Source organism: Drosophila mojavensis, unplaced genomic scaffold, assembly GCF_018153725.1.
Source record: "Drosophila mojavensis isolate 15081-1352.22 unplaced genomic scaffold, ASM1815372v1 contig_19, whole genome shotgun sequence".
NCBI lineage: Eukaryota > Metazoa > Arthropoda > Insecta > Diptera > Drosophilidae > Drosophila > Drosophila mojavensis.
In genome coordinates, this window is record NW_025318726.1 from 3,554,127 (window position 1) to 3,573,457 (window position 19,331).

Here is a 19,331-nt window from a genome sequence, read left to right on the forward strand (position 1 = left end):
CCTATGTGTACATATGTGCGGTTTTGTCTAAAAACCCATATAAGTCTTTTAGTATAATGTCGACAAAGATATATCGCCTCAGAAAAAAAAAAACTAAAATATGTATAACTAGAGCTGCTGTCCCATTAAATTTTCTTTTGGTTTTTATACGAAGTATAGGTTATAAGGTTTTCTTTTTAGATTAAAATATTTCCTCTTAATTCATTAATTTACGAGACATTGCAGAGATCTTTAAAGATTTGTTTTTATCTAGTTTGATTACCCGTAATTATCTCATACTTTTTCCCATTTGATCAAAGTGAATATATTAATGTATATGTCTACATTTTCTAGTGAGGTAAGTTGCTTGGATTTTATACAATATTAAAAATAACTTAAAGTACTGGCTACTCAAGCCGTCGGCATAGTTAAATGGAGAACTTCCTTCTTTATAACAAGAGAGGAGAAAGGCACGAGCACGGTTGGCAATCTGTTCTTCAACTTATATCCCCAGCACATACTATTCAACTCGAAGTATATAAACGAAACATCTGACTATGTATGATCGATATAGTTGCCAAAATTATTCCACATAGCATATTATCCATAGGGATTTATTTATTTAAGCAGCCGGGTCTGTAGTAACGACATTCAATGTAACTTGACATTAGGAATCAGAGAGTTGAGCAACTGTTTGAGGATGTTCCGAGTGCGTGTGCGCAACGTTGCCCATCCAGGTATACGGCAGTTTATCCTGCGGACTGCCGTTCTCAACTATTTGGGCAAGTTGTTGCAGCTACAGTGGGACGACTGGCAGAACCAGCGCATGCACTTGCGTACACTGCAGCACGAGGGGCCCAAGACAACAGACTCGCCTGCCTTGGACGAGCCCACGGCAGAAGCTGTTTTTGATGCTGCCCGCGAAAATTTGGCCCAAGCAATCGACGAACTGCGCAGAAAGGTCGCCGGCACCCACAAGCTGTTACAGCGTGAATACAATGAACTCTTTACGTACATGATGGACAAGCGTGACCTGTGGGACAGTCCCGAGTACTTCAAAGCCAAGACTGCCCTTGGCACGGCCAATCACAATCTGAGAATGTATATGAGCGCAGAGAAATGAACAGGAAAACAGTTGCCAACAAACACAGTTCCGTTTCAATGAATAAATTTTTAGCAACAATAACTAGAGGGAACAGCGTGTAGATATTATTTGTAAAAGGGTATTTCCACACGGCCAGACTTCGTATTCACCGTTTCCCAGCAGGTGCACGTGAATGTGGATCGGTCCATGTGATCCGTATACAGTTTGCCATCCAAATGATCCATTTCATGCTGGGCAATGCGCGCGTTCCAGCCACTCAGTTCCAACGAGAGGGGTTCTCCTTCTCTGTCCAGCCCGGACAGTTTCACGGCTTCATAACGCTCCACTTCCGCTGAAAATCCGCGAACGCTCATGCAACCCTCCGGGTGCTTGTGTTTGGTATAGTTCGTGACACTCAGTCTTGGATTGATGAATACCTGGGCGAACGGCCGAGAATGATTAGTTAATATTATATATGTATGAATATTATTACTTCAAGTTACAGTCAGTGGCAGCTCGGACATTTGTCGCGCCCGGTACATCGCTTCGGGAAGCTCCTTTTTAATGCCACGCCTAAACTCCATGGCAATTATTCGCAGGGAGACGCCAATTTGAGGTGCAGCAACGCCCACACAGTCATACTTGCGTAACACGTGCACCATGCGGTCCACTATCGCACGAATCTCTTTGCTGTCCACACATTCCACTGGGACTTCTGCCGCTCTGTCCCGTAACACGGGATCTCCGATCTGTGTGAAGTGGCTGTAGGGCGGTAAATTTGTGCGCTCGGTTGTCCACAGCTGTTGGTACCACTTCCTGAAGGATTGAGAGGCTGCAGGGCTGGTGCTGAGTTGCCTCGCATGCAGTCGACAAAACTTATGTAGCTTTACCAGCATTTTTGGCCACTTGCCGGCGTAAGCGTAACACTGCAATAAAAAGTCAAGTCTACTTGCTTATACCCTTACAAAGAGATTTCTTAATATATCGCTGCTTTAAAATTAGCTTGACCTTTTATTCATAAGCTAAAATAAATACTTTAATAATAACAAAACAACTATAATAGTTACGTCTCTGCCTTTATTTCTTTATTTGTAAAGAAAGTTAAAAATACGAAAGTACATTTCAGCCAGGGCTGCCATACATTAATCGATAGTTAACAGTGCCATTCTTGCGATAGTTTGAAATAACCATCTGCTCGGAATTTAGGCGCGAAGCAACAGTTGAATTCAAATGTAGAAATTGGTTCAAAGTAATTACTTATCAAACGTTATGACGTCACGTCCACCATTTGAATTAATCCGTGCCCATGTGTTGCATATAAAGCTCGAAACGTCCATTCGGTCAATGTAAATGATGCCATTTAAATGATCCATTTCATGTTGCGCAATGCGCGCGCTCCATCCAACAAGTTCCAGTTCGTCAGGTGTTCCAAGCATTCCAATGCCGGTGACTCGTACGCGATCGTATCGAGCCACTCGGGCAGAGAAGCCGCGAACGCTCATACAGCCTTCGGGCTGAGTGTGCTGCATATCGCCAATTATCTCTATTTTTGGATTGATAAAAACCTTAAAAGATAAATGATTATTTATTAATACATGTGTGGGGTTTTAACTTACACTGAGTGGCAAAGTAGACATCTTTCGTTGCAGGTACACTTCGGGCGTAAACTGTTCACGCTTTTCCTCACGGAACTCCATTGCAATAATTCGCAGTGGAACACCCAATTGGGGCGCTGCAACGCCCACGCAGTCGTAGTGCCGGAGCACTTTTACCATCTGATCCACAATGCCAAGGATTTCCTTGCTGTCTAACCGTTCAGGTGAAACCTCATCCGAACGTATCCGAAGAACAGGGTCACCAATTTGCGTGAAGTGATTATACGGCGGAGCCGTTCGAGGCTCGAGATCTACAGACATTGAGATTAGCCAACTTACTAAGCTGTTTGCGTACTTATTAAGCACCTGATAACAGCCGCACGATTGAGCAATGCTAGGTAATGCCACTAACCAGAGTGGTAATGCAAAGTGGTCTGTTAAGTTAACAGTTTGACGTCCTTATTTCACCTTATTTTACCCTAAACCCTCCAAGCTGATTTCCTAATCACTAGGCACTTCTTTTCTTTTTGTAAACGAGAATTTATTTGTTGAATAAAATCTCTTGCAGTAAGACTATTTTCATAAAACTTTTAGAACGTGCTCATAATAATCAAATGTATGTCCATTCGATTTAAAATGAAATCGGATGATTTATAGAAGCAATATGATAAACTCGTACTGTGTATGGTATACACGAGTTTCAGCTCTCTAGCTATTATAACTTATGAGATCTAGGCGTTCATACGTACGGACGGACAGGGCTATAACTACTCAGCTTGTCGGCCTGATCAAGAATATATGTATATACTTTATGAGGTCTGCAAGGGTTCCTTCTGCCCGTTACATACTCTTCACAAAACCATTATACACTGATCTCCCATTTTCAATGGGTCCAGGGTAAAACGAGCAGACCGTCCAAGCTCTATATAGATTCATAAATCGGAGTATATGATTGCTTTACTATTAACACTAGAACTAATGATAAGTTTTAGATTTTGTAATTAATAACCATTTTATTTTATTCGACCGGATGGATTTTGGCAGAGCTCAAACTGAAAACTGTGACATCACAAAAATTAACATTACAAGTAATGCAACAGCCCTACACAACCTACTGAATCTTTCAACAGCTGTTTCTGTTACTCAAGTGAACTAGAACTACTTAACTTGCACTGCTTAGCGAACGATATCGATATGCAAGTGATGCAGTTCATGCTTTTAAAATTGGGTACTGAACTAGTTACATGAACTATAGATATAGTTTTTGATTTGAAAATAAGTGGTTGGAGTTATACAGGACACGCTATTGTCACTTCATACATATATCTACAATGCTACGTGCTCTACGACCATCCTAAAAAAATAAAAACATCGACTTTATTATACATATAATGTTATAGGAATGTGTTGATTAGAAATTGGAATAGAATTCATAATTCGATTCGCGCAATAATTGATAAACTCTGGTTGAATTCATTTTGGTATGTTCGTTTTTATTTGATACGTATAGATAGCATCGCTTGTTTGGAATGTAATATTATCAATATGACTTTCAAATTGAACATGAAGATGTTGCATTAGCAAAAACACTTTATTCCTCAAAGAAACGATCGTCCTGTGTTGCCTTCTTGCGTTCCTTTGGCATGCTCAGAATCGATAGATTAGCTATACTGGATCGATTATCACTGATAACGTATGCGTTCTTGCGATGCCTAGCAATAAGCTTGAAGTATTTGGCAATAATGGTATTCACTGGGGGGCCATATCCTTTCTGGTTCAAATCCTTCGTGCAGCGCAGATAAATGTCCTGCAAGACGCCTCCAGTACGATAAAAGTTGATCAATCGATCACGTCGAACCCACTTTGCGAGCATTTGTAGGCTGAATGGCTCATAAATGCGAAAGACTTTGAAGAACTGATCGTATTGTGAGGACAGCTTGCGCATCTTGTCCTCGTTAATGTTGGGCAGTTGCAGACACGGCTGCCGCACGATCTGATACGGATCGTACTCAGTGGAGAAGTTGGCAAATCGTACCGCCGGCCAATTCAAGTTCAGCATAGTATCGTACAGAATCTTTGGATGCCCCAGCATCCCGTGTGTCACATCGATCATAAACAACTGCGGCCCCGGCACAATATACTCCAGTTCAATCTGAACAATACGCGTGTCTGTGCCCCGATACTTTCGTTCACCTATCCATAGGATAGGCAAATCTTCCTCGGGTATACGCTGAAGCTCCTGAATAAGTGGGGATACCTGGCTACGATAGTTGACAAGGCGATTGTTGCGTCCATATAGCAGACTGACTTCCAATGGCGTGAATTTCAGATACTCCGGTTTATTTACGATGAAATGCTCTGAGCGAAATAGCCTATTCATCTCCATTTCAATCACATAGTAAGCACGTCTGTGCAGGGTAATCCATACGATCTGTATGGCCACGGCCAGGAATTGCTCGTGAAAGTACTTATCCTTAATGGTGGCGGAGATATTTACAATCTCTTTCATGTGATAGAACTGCGCCATATCCCCCTCGCCTTTGAGGATCGCACTATAGTTGCGAGCCACTAGCATCCGGTACTGACTCAAGTAGATCGAGAATATGCGCTTCATATCGTTCGTTTGCTCACTCTGTATCTGGGCCATGTTGCCGGCCAGTTCATCTCGTCGAATTAGTACAAATTCGACCATCCGCAAGAAATACTCGAAGTAGATTATCAAAGCATGCAGCAACCTGTGTACAGCGGGCTTGTGAATAAACTCGATAAATTTGACAGACAGAAATTCGCTGGGCGATAAGAAGAGCACCAGGTCACGCACATCGTTGATTACCACTGTGTCAGTATCGAAAGTGTTATCCCCGCGCACGAATTCCTGTCGAAATATTACCTCCTCCTCCTGATTAATCGTCCGCAGGAATTTATAACCATTTGTTTCGATATAGCGCTCCCTCTTATCGGCCAAGTCGTGGTGCTGCTCAAAGCGCAGACTGTCGGATTTGTTGTCCCACGACCATTTTCCACTAAGGTACTTCGGCACATAAGTATCGGCATAAATGCGCTTCATATCTTTTTATTTATTTTTTATTATTATTATTATTTTTTTTAATTTATAATTTTGTTTATTTTTGTGTTATTTTTATTTTTTTCTAATTTTGTATTTTATTGTGTTATATGTTAGGTGTGTGAATAGCTGTGTGTGTGGGTATGTGTTCAATAGAAACTTATCAGATCAAATAACCAAATTACAATTTGAAAGCTAAACCGAAGCATATAATACATTTTGAGCATTGTTATTATATATCAGTGTTGCCAACTTTCGTTGAGTGAAAAAAGCTGTTTTTAGTGGGAAGATACTTTAAAAAAAGCTGAAATTTTTTGAAAAAAATCGGACAAAACAGCGGATGCTTTATGCTTTGATTTGATTGACAGTTAAATATATTTTTAGTAACTGGTAGTCATGGCATCATTTCTTTAACCACGGCAAGCCGTATCTATTATGTTTATTCTTATGATCGACGAGCTGAGTCGATTTATCCCTGTCCGTTTGTCTGTCCGTCCGTCTGTTCGTATGTTTGAACGCGCCGATCTCAGAAGATATACATTGTTTTCCTAGGTCTGTGTATACCACGCGGATATCGAGTTTTGCTTTAAAAATCGATAATTTGTCCCGTTATTTTGTTATCGATTAAAAGCATTATCGAAAACCAGTAATAAATTTATATCTCATACATCTTTAAAGCTAGAGTCACCAAATATTCATAATCTGAAGAAAGTCCATCCACAAGAAAAGTTATTGAGCAATTAAGTTCCCATAGTAAGCCCACACGGCAGTCCATGCGTGTTTATGCGTGCATGTTTCTTGTGTATGCAGATAGGCGCGAATAATTGTTGAAATATTAATTCTTAGAAGAGTTCAGGGGATTTCGTAGTCGAGCAGTCTCGACTAGAGCTTTCTCACTTGTTTTTGGTTGATCAAAAAATCAGAGGCAAAGGATTAGTAAACTTTAAAGAGGGTATGAGATTTAAGATAAAAATTTCCGCTTGGCCACTCCCATATTAGAGTTCATATACATATGCATGTATGTATATCATGAAGTAGAGTAATATATTAACATTATATTATATGTATCGACAGTCGCATCATTTGTTGGGCATCATATCGACATGAACAATTGTAATGGTATAACAGAATAATTGATACTTTAAATTTTTCTTTTAAAATCTTGTTTCTATCTATTGAAGAAATGAAAGTCGTGTACACTGTTTATACGGATTAAAAAAAAAAATTGTGTACTAATTGGGGTGTATAAGTCGGGAAATGCTTAATCTTCTACAGTTTTACAGTTAATGAATCAATGAAAATTTATAATTGTATTTTGCTTTTTTTAAATATAATTTATTAGCGGAGTTTGCATATATTCGACTATAAGAAGTACAAAACTGTATTTTCCATTAGTCCGTGAAGTGACACATTGATATAGTCAAGGATATTCCGAACATATTTCGATCTTAGCTTGGGTGAGAATTAGCAAAAATAAATCTATAATTTTGTTTAACTAATATATAATAAATTTTGTTTTGATCTTGATTGCAAACATATAAATTTATCAACTTATGACGTTCGCCTTCAGTTTACTGCTCTTGACGGGAGACTGAAGTGAGTTTGAGGATCAGATTGCTAGTATATCATTCCTATCGATGCTTGGTAACAGCTTTAAAATATTTTTCAAAAATGTTCACGTCCACATATGCGGACATGAGGCGATCGATTCGATGAAGACATAGGAGGTGTTCATAGAGCTCGGACATTTTTCGTACTTTCAACTCGTTAATGATGGGTACTTCCAGATGGGGCTGTCGCAATATGTGACACGAATCATTCTCGAGTGAGTAGTGCTCCTCGCGAACCGCTGAGGAGTATGTTGCAGAGTTTCTTTAGGTGCCCTATAATTCCGCGAGCTACGTCAACCAGATGCGCTGTTGATTGGACACGATATACTCCAGCTCAAGTTTGGCAATGCGTAGATCTGTGCTGCGATATTTGCGCTCGCCTATCCACAGTATGGGGCGATCCTCGACACTTGTAAGAGCAAGTTAACAATCTTTTTCCGGCGCCCGTAAAGCATGCTTTTCTCTGCTTGCGTGAACTTCAAGTGCAAAGCAAACGATTCATCTCTATGTCCATCATGTGGTATGCCCGTCTATGCATTGATATCCAAACGATCCGCGTGGCCAGGGCTATAAACTGTTCGTCAGTGAGTTTATAGGTTAACGTTATATTGTTGCACTTATTCGGGTGATGGATTTGGTCGTCTTGGTAGCGCCCAAGAGGATCTCGCTATGCGAAATTGACTTAGATGGATCGAAAAAATACGTTTCATTTCGACTGTGCATCAATATGAACTCCACCAATCGTAGAAAATATTCAGAGTACATAAGTAGGCTCTTGGCGCTTTATGCACCAGTGATAGATTCATAAATGCGAGAAACTACCGGTTTAGAAACTCTTTGGGCATCAAGAATACGATCAGATCTCGTGCATCTGTGATGATCACTGTATCGTAATCGTATGACGTATATCGCTCGATGGTCTTTTGATTTGATATTTTTTATCTCTGTTGGTTCGATCTGTAGGTACACTGCCCAATGGTCGTACCTAATTCGTCAATAATTTATAGTCTATATTTCTCAAAAATTTTTAAACGCCTTATGGCTTGGTTTTAGTATCCAAAATGAAAATCTTGACCAGATCAAAACTTATTTCTGCATTATGATTTGTATATTTGAATATACATTATATTTCAAAAACCAGTTCCAGCTTTTATTGTTCTGGTTCTGGTGGGTCTGACCTATGTATAGGGCCAGCAGCAACAGCATAGCAGGCCGATGCCAAGACAGCTAGTACAGCAGTGAACAGAATCTATGAGTAAAAGACACCAAAATAAGATTGTAACTTCTGAGTGGGCAAGCAAATTTGTTTCCTTACCAGTTTCATGTTGATTGTAGCTTCCTTTAAAACGAAGATATCATTCGGACTTGGGCCTTCCATTTTATACCCTTTTTGAAAGCGTGACTGCAACGAATTGAAATAGATATGCGTATCCGAACTGTATCGATTTCACAAAATAAATTTGCTTGACATCTAGTCGGACACGGCCGGAACGTATCAGATTAGTTATTTGCACTAGAACTAAACCATGTGGAACATCACATTTACATTTGAGTCAGAAGACTCTTTTTGTTAATTTGAATGTGAGTAGGGGAAAAACGCGAGGAGTATCCAAATATTAAATTATTTTTTAAAACAGATCTATAATTTATTTCTAGCACATCTCATAATTGTATGTTAACTTGTGTATTGATTTTTGCCATATAGCAGATACCGACTCCAATGTTGCTAAGTTCTCAAAATTGAAGGTTAGCTTAAAATATAGCAGTATTATGAATGAGTTTGCAATTATTTATAATTGGTAAACATTCAATAAAACATTTAGTTCACATGCTGAAAATTTCATTCAAATTGGCAATAGGACGTGGCAAGCTGTGCTGAGCATTTTAAATATTTTTTCTATACATTCGAACATGCATGCATTTTCTATGCATATTCTAATAATCACAATTGCAATGCAAATATGCGTCAATTTTCTGTTAGCACATGAATTCCTGTCGAAACATCACCTCCTCCTCCTGATTAATCGTCCGCAGAAATTTGTGGTGCTGCTCAAAGCGCAGACTGTCGGATTTGTTGTCCCACGACCATTTCCCACTAAGGTACTTCTGCAATTCTTTTATTTTTCTTCTTTTTAGACTCATTCACGAAAGTGAAATGAGTATATTGGTTTTTTGTGCAATGTCCGTCTTGCTGTCCGTCCGTCTGTCCGTTTTTCCGTCTGTCCGTATGAACGCAATCTATTTCGGCGCTATTGAAGCTAAAGACTTAAACTTTGGAACACATACTCGTGTATATCTCCGATTTATAAAGTGTTAAAATTTTCCCGATTCGCCCACTAGGGGCGTGGCAAACTGGAAAATGCATTTTCCGATATACCAGAAATCATTTGGTATGTAGGTCCGCGTCGACCACCCAAGATCACGAGCTATGGCGGATATATCTCCGCCCATTGGGGGTGTGACAAATCGGACTGCAAGTAAGCTGATGTTTCAATTCTATAAAGATGGGTGAAAAAATGATATATCTACGCCTACTAGGGGCGTGTTAAATCGGACCTGAATATATATTGATTTTTCGAATTCGGCTATATTTTGGACACTATTGATGCTAGAGACCTTAGTAACTGGAAGTCATGGCATCATTTCTTTAACCACGGCAAGCCGTATCTATTATGTTTATTCTTGATCAGGGCGACGAGCTGAGTCGATTTATCCCTGTTCGTTTGTCTGTCCGTCCGTCTGTTCGTATGTTTGAACGCGCCGATCTCAGAAGATATACATTGTTTTCCTAGGTCTGTGTATACCACGCGGATATCGAGTTTTGCTTTAAAAATCGATAATTTGTCCCGTTATTTTGTTATCGATTAAAAGCATTATCGAAAACCAGTAATAAATTTATATCTCATACATCTTTAAAGCTAGAGTCACCAAATATTCATAATCTGAAGAAAGTCCATCCACAAGAAAAGTTATTGAGCAATTAAGTTCCCATAGTAAGCCCACACGGCAGTCCATGCGTGTTTATGCGTGCATGTTTCTTGTGTATGCAGATAGGCGCGAATAATTGTTGAAATATTAATTCTTAGAAGAGTTCAGGGGATTTCGTAGTCGAGCAGTCTCGACTAGAGCTTTCTCACTTGTTTTTGGTTGATCAAAAAATCAGAGGCAAAGGATTAGTAAACTTTAAAGAGGGTATGAGATTTAAGATAAAAATTTCCGCTTGGCCACTCCCATATTAGAGTTCATATACATATGCATGTATGTATATCATGAAGTAGAGTAATATATTAACATTATATTATATGTATCGACAGTCGCATCATTTGTTGGGCATCATATCGACATGAACAATTGTAATGGTATAACAGAATAATTGATACTTTAAATTTTTCTTTTAAAATCTTGTTTCTATCTATTGAAGAAATGAAAGTCGTGTACACTGTTTATACGGATTTAAAAAAAAAAATTGTGTACTAATTGGGGTGTATAAGTCGGGAAATGCTTAATCTTCTACAGTTTTACAGTTAATGAATCAATGAAAATTTATAATTGTATTTTGCTTTTTTTAAATATAATTTATTAGCGGAGTTTGCATATATTCGACTATAAGAAGTACAAAACTGTATTTTCCATTAGTCCGTGAAGTGACACATTGATATAGTCAAGGATATTCCGAACATGTTTCGATCTTAGCTTGGGTGAGAATTAGCAAAAATAAATCTATAATTTTGTTTAACTAATATATAATAAATTTTGTTTTGATCTTGATTGCAAACATATAAATTTATCAACTTATGACGTTCGCCTTCAGTTTACTGCTCTTGACGGGAGACTGAAGTGAGTTTGAGGATCAGATTGCTAGTATATCATTCCTATCGATGCTTGGTAACAGCTTTAAAATATTTTTCAAAAATGTTCACGTCCACATATGCGGACATGAGGCGATCGATTCGATGAAGACATAGGAGGTGTTCATAGAGCTCGGACATTTTTCGTACTTTCAACTCGTTAATGATGGGTACTTCCAGATGGGGCTGTCGCAATATGTGACACGAATCATTCTCGAGTGAGTAGTGCTCCTCGCGAACCGCTAACCAGTTGAGGTTGAGGAGTATGTTGCAGAGTTTCTTTAGGTGCCCTATAATTCCGCGAGCTACGTCAACCAGATGCGCTGTTGATTGGACACGATATACTCCAGCTCAAGTTTGGCAATGCGTAGATCTGTGCTGCGATATTTGCGCTCGCCTATCCTTGTAAGAGAAAGTTAACAATCTTTTTCCGGCGCCCGTAAAGCATGCTTTTCTCTGCTTGCGTGAACTTCAAGTGCAAAGCAAACGATTCATCTCTATGTCCATCATGTGGTATGCCCGTCTATGCATTGATATCCAAACGATCCGCGTGGCTAGGGCTATAAACTGTTCGTCAGTGAGTTTATAGGTTAACGTTATATTGTTGCACTTATTCGGGTGATGGATTTGGTCGTCTTGGTAGCGCCCAAGAGGATCTCGCTATGCGAAATTGACTTAGATGGATCGAAAAAATACGTTTCATTTCGACTGTGCATCAATATGAACTCCACCAATCGTAGAAAATATTCAGAGTACATAAGTAGGCTCTTGGCGCTTTATGCACCAGTGATAGATTCATAAATGCGAGAAACTACCGGTTTAGAAACTCTTTGGGCATCAAGAATACGATCAGATCTCGTGCATCTGTGATGATCTCTGTATCGTAATCGTATGACGTATATCGCTCGATGATCTTTTGATTTGATATTTTTTATCTCTGTTGGTTCGATCTGTAGGTACACTGGCCAATGGTCGTACCTAATACGTCAATAATTTATAGTCTATATTTCTCAAAAATTTTTAAACGCCTTACGGCTTGGTTTTAGTATCCAAAATGAAAATCTTGACCAGATCAAAACATATTTCTGCATTATGATTTGTATATTTGAATATACATTATATTTCAAAAACCAGTTCCAGCTTTTATTGTTCTGGTTCTGGTGGGTCTGACCTATGTATAGGGCCAACAGCAGCAACAGCATAGCAGGCCGATGCCAAGACAGCTAGTACAGCAGTGAACAGAATCTATGAGTAAAAGACACCAAAATAAGATTGTAACTTCTGAGTGGGCAAGCAAATTTGTTTCCTTACCAGTTTCATGTTGATTGTAGCTTCCTTTAAAACGAAGATATCATTCGGACTTGGGCCTTCCATTTTATACCCTTTTTGAAAGCGTGACTGCAACGAATTGAAATAGATATGCGTATCCGTACTGTATCGATTTCACAAAATAAATTTGCTTGACATCTAGTCGGACACGGCCGGAACGTATCAGATTAGTTATTTGCACTAGAACTAAACCATGTGGAACATCACATTTACATTTGAGTCAGAAGACTCTTTTTGTTAATTTGAATGTGAGTAGGGGAAAAACGCGAGGAGTATCCAAATATTAAATTATTTTTTAAAACAGATCTATAATTTATTTCTAGCACATCTCATAATTGTATGTTAACTTGTGTATTGATTTTTGCCATATAGCAGATACCGACTCCAATGTTGCTAAGTTCTCAAAATTGAAGGTTAGCTTAAAATATAGCAGTATTATGAATGAGTTTGCAATTATTTATAATTGGTAAACATTCAATAAAACATTTAGTTCACATGCTGAAAATTTCATTCAAATTGGCAATAGGACGTGGCAAGCTGTGCTGAGCATTTTAAATATTTTTTCTATACATTCGAACATGCATGCATTTTCTATGCATATTCTAATAATCACAATTGCAATGCAAATATGCGTCAATTTTCTGTTAGCACATGAATTCCTGTCGAAACATCACCTTCTCCTCCTGATTAATCGTCTGCAGAAATTTGTGGTGCTGCTCAAAGCGCAGACTGTCGGATTTGTTGTCCCACGACCATTTCCAACTAAGGTACTTCTGCAATTCTTTTATTTTTCTTCTTTTTAGACTCATTCACGAAAGTGAAATGAGTATATTGGTTTTGTGCAATGTCCGTCTTGCTGTCCGTCCGTCTGTCCGTTTTTCCGTCTGTCCGTATGAACGCAATCTATTTCGGCGCTATTGAAGCTAAAGACTTAAACTTTGGAACACATACTCGTGTATATCTCCGATTTATAAAGTGTTAAAATTTTCCCGATTCGCCCACTAGGGGCGTGGCAAATTGGAAAATGCATTTTCCGATATACCAGAAATCATTTGGTATGTAGGTCCGCGTCGACCACCCAAGATCACGAGCTATGGCGGATATATCTCCGCCCATTGGGGGTGTGACAAATCGGACTGCAAGTAAGCTGATGTTTCAATTCTATAAAGATGGGTGAAAAAATTATATATCTACGCCTACTAAGGGCGTGTTAAATCGGACCTGAATATATATTGATTTTTCGAATTCGGCTATATTTTGGACACTATTGAAGCTAGAGACCTTAGTAACTGGAAGTCATGGCATCATTTCTTTAACCACGGCAAGCCGTATCTATTATGTTTATTCTTGATCAGGGCGACGAGCTGAGTCGATTTATCCCTGTCCGTTTGTCTGTCCGTCCGTCTGTTCGTATGTTTGAACGCGCCGATCTCAGAAGATATACATTGTTTTCCTAGGTCTGTGTATACCACGCGGATATCGAGTTTTGCTTTAAAAATCGATAATTTGTCCCGTTATTTTGTTATCGATTAAAAGCATTATCGAAAACCAGTAATAAATTTATATCTCATACATCTTTAAAGCTAGAGTCACCAAATTTTTAATGTAGATTTATATGTACTTTATGGAGTTTTGATTTCTATCAAAATTTACCCCCACCCCTAATTCATCCCCTCACCCACATGTTTGTAAAATGAGTATTTCAAATAGTAGAGACTTGTGCTTTGGCAAATACATGCATATCTATATTATATTCATAATCTGAAGATAGTCCATCCACAAGAAAAGTTATTGAGCAATTAAGTTCCCATAGTAAGCCCACACGGTAGTCCGAATAATTGTTGAAATATTAATTCTTAGAAGAGTTTAGGGGATTTCGTAGTCGAGCAGTCTCGACTAGAGCTTTCTCACTTGTTTTTGGTTGATCAAAAAATCAGAGGCACAGGATTAGTAAACTTTAAAGAGGGTATGAGATTTAAGATAAAAATTTCCGCTTGGCCACTCCCATATTAGAGTTCATATACATATGCATGTATGTATATCATGAAGTAGAGTAATATATTAACATTATATTATATGTATCGACAGTCGCATCATTTGTTGGGCATCATATCGACATGAACAATTGTAATGGTATAACAGAATAATTGATACTTTAAATTTTTCTTTTAAAATCTTGTTTCTATATATTGAAGAAATGAAAGTCGTGTACACTGTTTATACGGATTAAAAAAAAAAAATTGTGTACTAAGTGGGGTGTATAAGTCGGGAAATGCTTAATCTTCTACAGTTTTACAGTTAATGAATCAATGAAAATTTATAATTGTATTTTGCTTTTTTAAAATATAATTTATTAGCGGAGTTTGCATATATTTGACTATAAGAAGTACAAAACTGTATTTTCCATTAGTCCGTGAAGTGACACATTGATATAGTCATATTCTCAGTTCTCAGTGAGAGTTAACAGACGTGTTTACTATTGTGCTCTTCAATTATTCTTGTTTTCTTAGTTAATTATTTTTATTAAATTTCACATAATTGCGGTTCGGTTGTATATAGCAAATATCTATATTATCCTGTGCAAGGTTTGATCCGTTGTTCACTGCGTTTTTAATAATTTGCTTTTTTAATTTGTGAAGCTTTGTGTGCAGTGTCGGTTCATTAGTTTCATTATTTGCATTTTTGCTTTAGTGTTTCTATTTGTTGGCGCTCTCCCCAGTTCACTCTTTCTAAGTTTGTGTGAGTGTGTGCATAAGTTGCTCTCACTATCTACGGTTGTTGTATTTGCCTCTCTTGAATCTTTGATTTTTGTGGTGTGCAAGTATACTCTCTCGCTGAGGACTTTTGATCTGCTCCGTAACGGCTGTTTTTGTTGTTGACTCGCTCTCTCAACATATATTTTCGTTGCGCTCTGTAACGGCTGTTTGTTGTTGGACTCGCTCTCAACACATTTATACCTCTCTTTGTTGTGACATTTCTGTTTACATTCAGTAATTTTGTGATCTATCCCGATTGCCAATATGAGTTGCTGCAAAAAAAGCTTGCACTTTCAGGCAAACAGTTGATTCTGCACAAGCGCAATTTATAAGTTGCTGGCTGTGTGATAACATGATGCATACTAAGTGTGCAGGTCTTACTGGGCGTGAATATGACAAGATTATGTCTACTACTAAAGCTGGTAGTGGAGGCATACGCTGGTCTTGTCCGATTTGTTTGGAAAAACAAATAAACTTTTCTAAAATGTATAGTGCTGTGAGGTCTCAGTTTTTAAAACTGAAGAAGATTTCTATGCAGTTGACCAGTGACATGGCTGCTGCTGAGGAAATCTTAAATCAGTACGGCTTTGAAAGTCCTCTCTCTCAATTGGATACTCCTTTGTTGTCGGTAACTCCTTCTGTAATAGTACCGTCACCTAATTCGCTTGCTCCTCCCTCACCTTGCGCTTCTGTTTTGTCGTCGGCTCCCAATTCTCTAGATCCTCCTTCACCTTGTCCCATATCTGTTTCTCCTATTGAGGCTTCTATTGAAACTCAAGCCCCTGTCCCAAATTTGGATGCTACTTCTATTGTTGCTCAAACAATGAGTGTCAATAAGTCAGCCTCTCATAGCATTACCTTATCTGTTGTCTCTCCTAGAAAGCAAGTTTTCTTATCTAGGCTTTCATCTGACACTACCATTGAGGCAGTATCGGCTTTTATCTCAAATAAGATTCCGGTTAATGTTTTTATATCGAAGTTTAGTTTCGCGACACCGCGTGAAATTGCTTCGTTCAAAATCAATGTGCCTGTAGAACACTTTAAAACCCTTTGTGACCCTAATTTCTGGCCACCTCATGTAGTTGTTCATGAATTTAAACCCAAAAATCGTAACAGATCGATGCCTATTTCAGTAAATTTACCTTCGGTGCAATCTTCATCAAACGTTGTACCAAAAAACTAAATTACTTACAAACCTCTTCTCAGCTGTCCCTGATTTATCAAAATGTACGTGGCTTAAACTCAAAACTTAAAAGTCTTTTCTTGCATAGTTTCAGTGTACAATATGATATTATCGCTTTCACTGAAACATGGCTAAGTAGTAATATTCATAATAGTGAAATTCTTTCAAGTAATTTCACTATTTATAGACTCGACCGTTCGTCGCGCAGAGGTGGTGGGGTGTTAATTGCGGTTAAGTCCATTATCCACTCTGAATTGTTTACCTTTTCGTCCCTTTATGATGTGGAGATTATAGCGGTTAAATTAACTCTGCCATCGTGCTCATTATACATCACATGTTCTTATATCCCTCCCTCTTCTGATGTACAAGTTTATGCTCACCACATAAATTGTATTAAACAAGTTAATGAACATGTAAATGATAGAGATTGTCTTCTTGTGTTGGGTGATTTTAATATTCCGAACACTTCTTGGTCTTCAACTTGTAATGCAAATTACTTTATTCCGACAATTGATCACTATCTTTTTGATGAATTGTTTAACCTGTCTATGTTTCAGATGAACTCTATTTCAAACCATCTTAATCGCACTCTTGATCTTGTGTTTGTTAATCATGATTCGCTAATTAATGTCGCGAGATCAACTCCTTTCTCCTTACCTGAGGATATATATCATCCCACTTTAGAGGTTTTATTAACTATCGACAATCCTCCCTCTAATACTCCAATGCCTTCTAAACTTAGTCGCTGTTATCGTAAATGCAATTTCGTTTTGCTTAACGAACTAATTAATTCAACAGACTGGTCTATTTTATATGAGTCGGTTGATATTAATTTAGCATCATCGTTTTTTTATTCTACCTTAAACTCTATTCTGGATGTTTGTGTCCCTCTCCGCCGTATTTCGCCAGTTTCAAATAAGCCACCTTGGTTCACCAAAACTCTTTCGAACTTGAGAAACATTAAAACTAAATGTTTTAAAAATTACAAAAAGTCTGGTTCAAGTATTGACTGGTCCAAATATTCCATTGCCAAGTCAAACTTCAATCTTTTAAATTCTAGCTGTTATGAGAATTATCTTACACGTTGCAAACGTCAGTTTACTCGTGATCCCAAACAATTTTTCTCATTTGTAAACTCGAAGCGTAAATCCTCTGGTTTGCCGTCCTCATTTGTCCTTGGAGGTGAAAAAACATGCAATGATCAGGATTCCTCTGATCTATTTGCTGATTTTTTTTCAATCCACTTATTCTTCTGCTGATCTCTACAGCAACTCATATCCTAATTCTCTTCCTGAATATGGATCTATAAATACTCCCAAAGTTACTGCATCCTCTCTGGCTGCAGCCATTAAGACATTGAAATCATCTTTCTCTCCTGGTGCTGATAATATTCCTAGTTGTGTGATTAAAGAGTGCAGTGTTTCTCTTCAGTCACAATTACTAAAATTGTTTAACTTGTCCTTGGATACTTCTGTGTTCCCTTCAATTTGGAAAGAATCTTTCATCATTCCCTTATATAAAAAAGGTGGAAGATCTGATATTTCCAATTATAGAGGCATCGCGAAATTATCTGCTATTCCGAAGTTATTTGAGAAAATCATAACATCGGCCTTGCAGCATTTTTTGCAAATCGATTATTCAACCATCTCAACATGGTTTTGTTCAAAATCGATCTACGTCCTCTAATTTACTTGAGTTCACGTCGCTTGTTAATGACAGCTTTTCCAAAAAAATGCAAACCGATGTTATTTATACGGACTTCAGTAAAGCATTTGACTCAGTACATCATTACATACTAATTCTTAAGCTTGAACGCTTAGGATTTTCACCCAGTCTTGTCTCTTGGATTTCATCCTATTTAACGGGTAGAACCCAAAGAGTCTTGCTGAGAACAGCTATGTCTAAACTTATCTTTGTTTCGTCTGGTGTACCTCAGGGTAGCCATTTGGGCCCATTGCTCTTTTCCCTTTTTATAAATGACCTTCCTAGTTGTATCTCGTATTCCACTATATTTATGTATGCTGATGATGTAAAACTTTGCCTTCCATACTCCAGGGCAAATGGACATCTTCACCTTCAAGATGACCTAAATGCATTTCAACTTTGGTGTGTGGCAAACCAGCTTGACCTAAATTGCTCAAAGTGTATGACAATGACCTTCAGTCGTACCGTTCCTCTAATTGTTGATTATAAAATTAGCAATAATTCCTTACGACGCATCTTTACAGTCAAAGATCTTGGTGTATTCTTTGACTGTAAACTTAACTTTAATCTTCATATTTCTACCATAATTAATGAAGCCAAAAGTGCGCTTGGCTTTATTAAACGTTGGTCTAAGGAATTTAAAGATCCTTTTATTACCAAGCGCTTATTTACTTCGCTTGTGCGTCCTATCCTAGAGTATTGTTCTGTCGTATGGTCTCCGCAACATAAACTGTATCAGGATCGTATCGAATCGGTCCAAAAACAGTTTCTTCTCTTTGCCTTAAGAGACCTTAGATGGGACAGTAATTTACGATTACCGTCTTATCATAGTAGGCTCCAGCTTATTGATCTTCCATCGCTAACCAATCGCAGAACAATTTTAGGAATTGTTTTTCTGCATAAATTGATTAGTGGTGATATTGATTCGTCTTCTTTGTTCGGTCGTCTAAATTCTTCGGTTCCGTCCCGAGCAACTAGACACTATCGTCCGCTTCATTTACCTGTGTGCACTAGGGATTATTCTTTGCACAGTGCGTTTCATGTTCTTTGTGTTAATTTTAATAAATATTATCACGTTTTTACTATCAGCTTATCTTAGGGAAATCACTCACAATGCCCAGGCATAAGCATTGGCATGCGTTTTTGCTGCTAATGTCGTGTTAGTGATTTCTCAATTCT

General features: G+C 38.1%; 4 protein-coding genes and 2 long non-coding RNA genes across 8 annotated transcripts; 1 reads left to right on the top strand and 5 right to left on the bottom strand.

Annotated features, from left to right (window-relative positions):
* The first annotated feature begins 449 nt into the window (after nt 1-449).
* Nucleotides 450-1,170, top strand: LOC6572172. The gene has a single exon (XM_001998285.4). The coding sequence runs from the start codon at nt 680-682 to the stop codon at nt 1,100-1,102; it is 423 nt and encodes a 140-aa protein (XP_001998321.1). The 5' UTR covers nt 450-679; the 3' UTR covers nt 1,103-1,170.
* LOC6572171 (peptide deformylase, mitochondrial) lies at nt 1,115-2,116 on the bottom strand. Its single transcript, XM_001998284.4, has 2 exons — nt 1,567-2,116; nt 1,115-1,500 (listed from the first exon to the last, which is right to left on the bottom strand). Exons 1-2 carry the CDS (start codon nt 1,957-1,959, stop codon nt 1,189-1,191), a joined length of 705 nt encoding a protein of 234 aa, XP_001998320.1. The 5' UTR covers nt 1,960-2,116; the 3' UTR covers nt 1,115-1,188.
* Nucleotides 2,117-2,118: 2 nt separating this feature from the next.
* LOC6572170 (peptide deformylase, mitochondrial) lies at nt 2,119-3,146 on the bottom strand. The gene is made up of 2 exons (XM_001998283.4): nt 2,680-3,146; nt 2,119-2,628 (listed from the first exon to the last, which is right to left on the bottom strand). Exons 1-2 carry the CDS (start codon nt 2,977-2,979, stop codon nt 2,317-2,319), a joined length of 612 nt encoding a protein of 203 aa, XP_001998319.1. The 5' UTR covers nt 2,980-3,146; the 3' UTR covers nt 2,119-2,316.
* A 984-nt stretch (nt 3,147-4,130) lies between these two features.
* On the bottom strand, nt 4,131-5,876 carry LOC6572169. Of its 3 annotated transcripts, none has more exons than XM_015166260.3 (2): nt 5,549-5,876; nt 4,131-5,393 (listed from the first exon to the last, which is right to left on the bottom strand). In XM_015166260.3, the coding sequence occupies exons 1-2, from the start codon at nt 5,710-5,712 to the stop codon at nt 4,250-4,252; spliced, it is 1,308 nt and encodes a 435-aa protein (XP_015021746.1). In that variant the 5' UTR covers nt 5,713-5,876; the 3' UTR covers nt 4,131-4,249. The 3 variants fall into 3 exon arrangements, with proteins under 3 accessions (XP_015021746.1, XP_015021745.1, XP_001998318.1); XM_015166259.2 differs by having other exon boundaries at nt 5,480-5,572; XM_001998282.4 differs by having other exon boundaries at nt 4,131-5,876.
* Nucleotides 5,877-8,418: 2,542 nt separating this feature from the next.
* On the bottom strand, nt 8,419-9,490 carry LOC26527203. Its single transcript, XR_001448798.3, has 2 exons — nt 8,648-9,490; nt 8,419-8,581 (listed from the first exon to the last, which is right to left on the bottom strand). It is a non-coding gene; the product is annotated as an uncharacterized LOC26527203 (long non-coding RNA).
* Nucleotides 9,491-12,260: 2,770 nt separating this feature from the next.
* On the bottom strand, nt 12,261-13,297 carry LOC26527243. Its single transcript, XR_001448784.3, has 2 exons — nt 12,492-13,297; nt 12,261-12,425 (listed from the first exon to the last, which is right to left on the bottom strand). It is a non-coding gene; the product is annotated as an uncharacterized LOC26527243 (long non-coding RNA).
* Nucleotides 13,298-19,331: the final 6,034 nt, after the last annotated feature.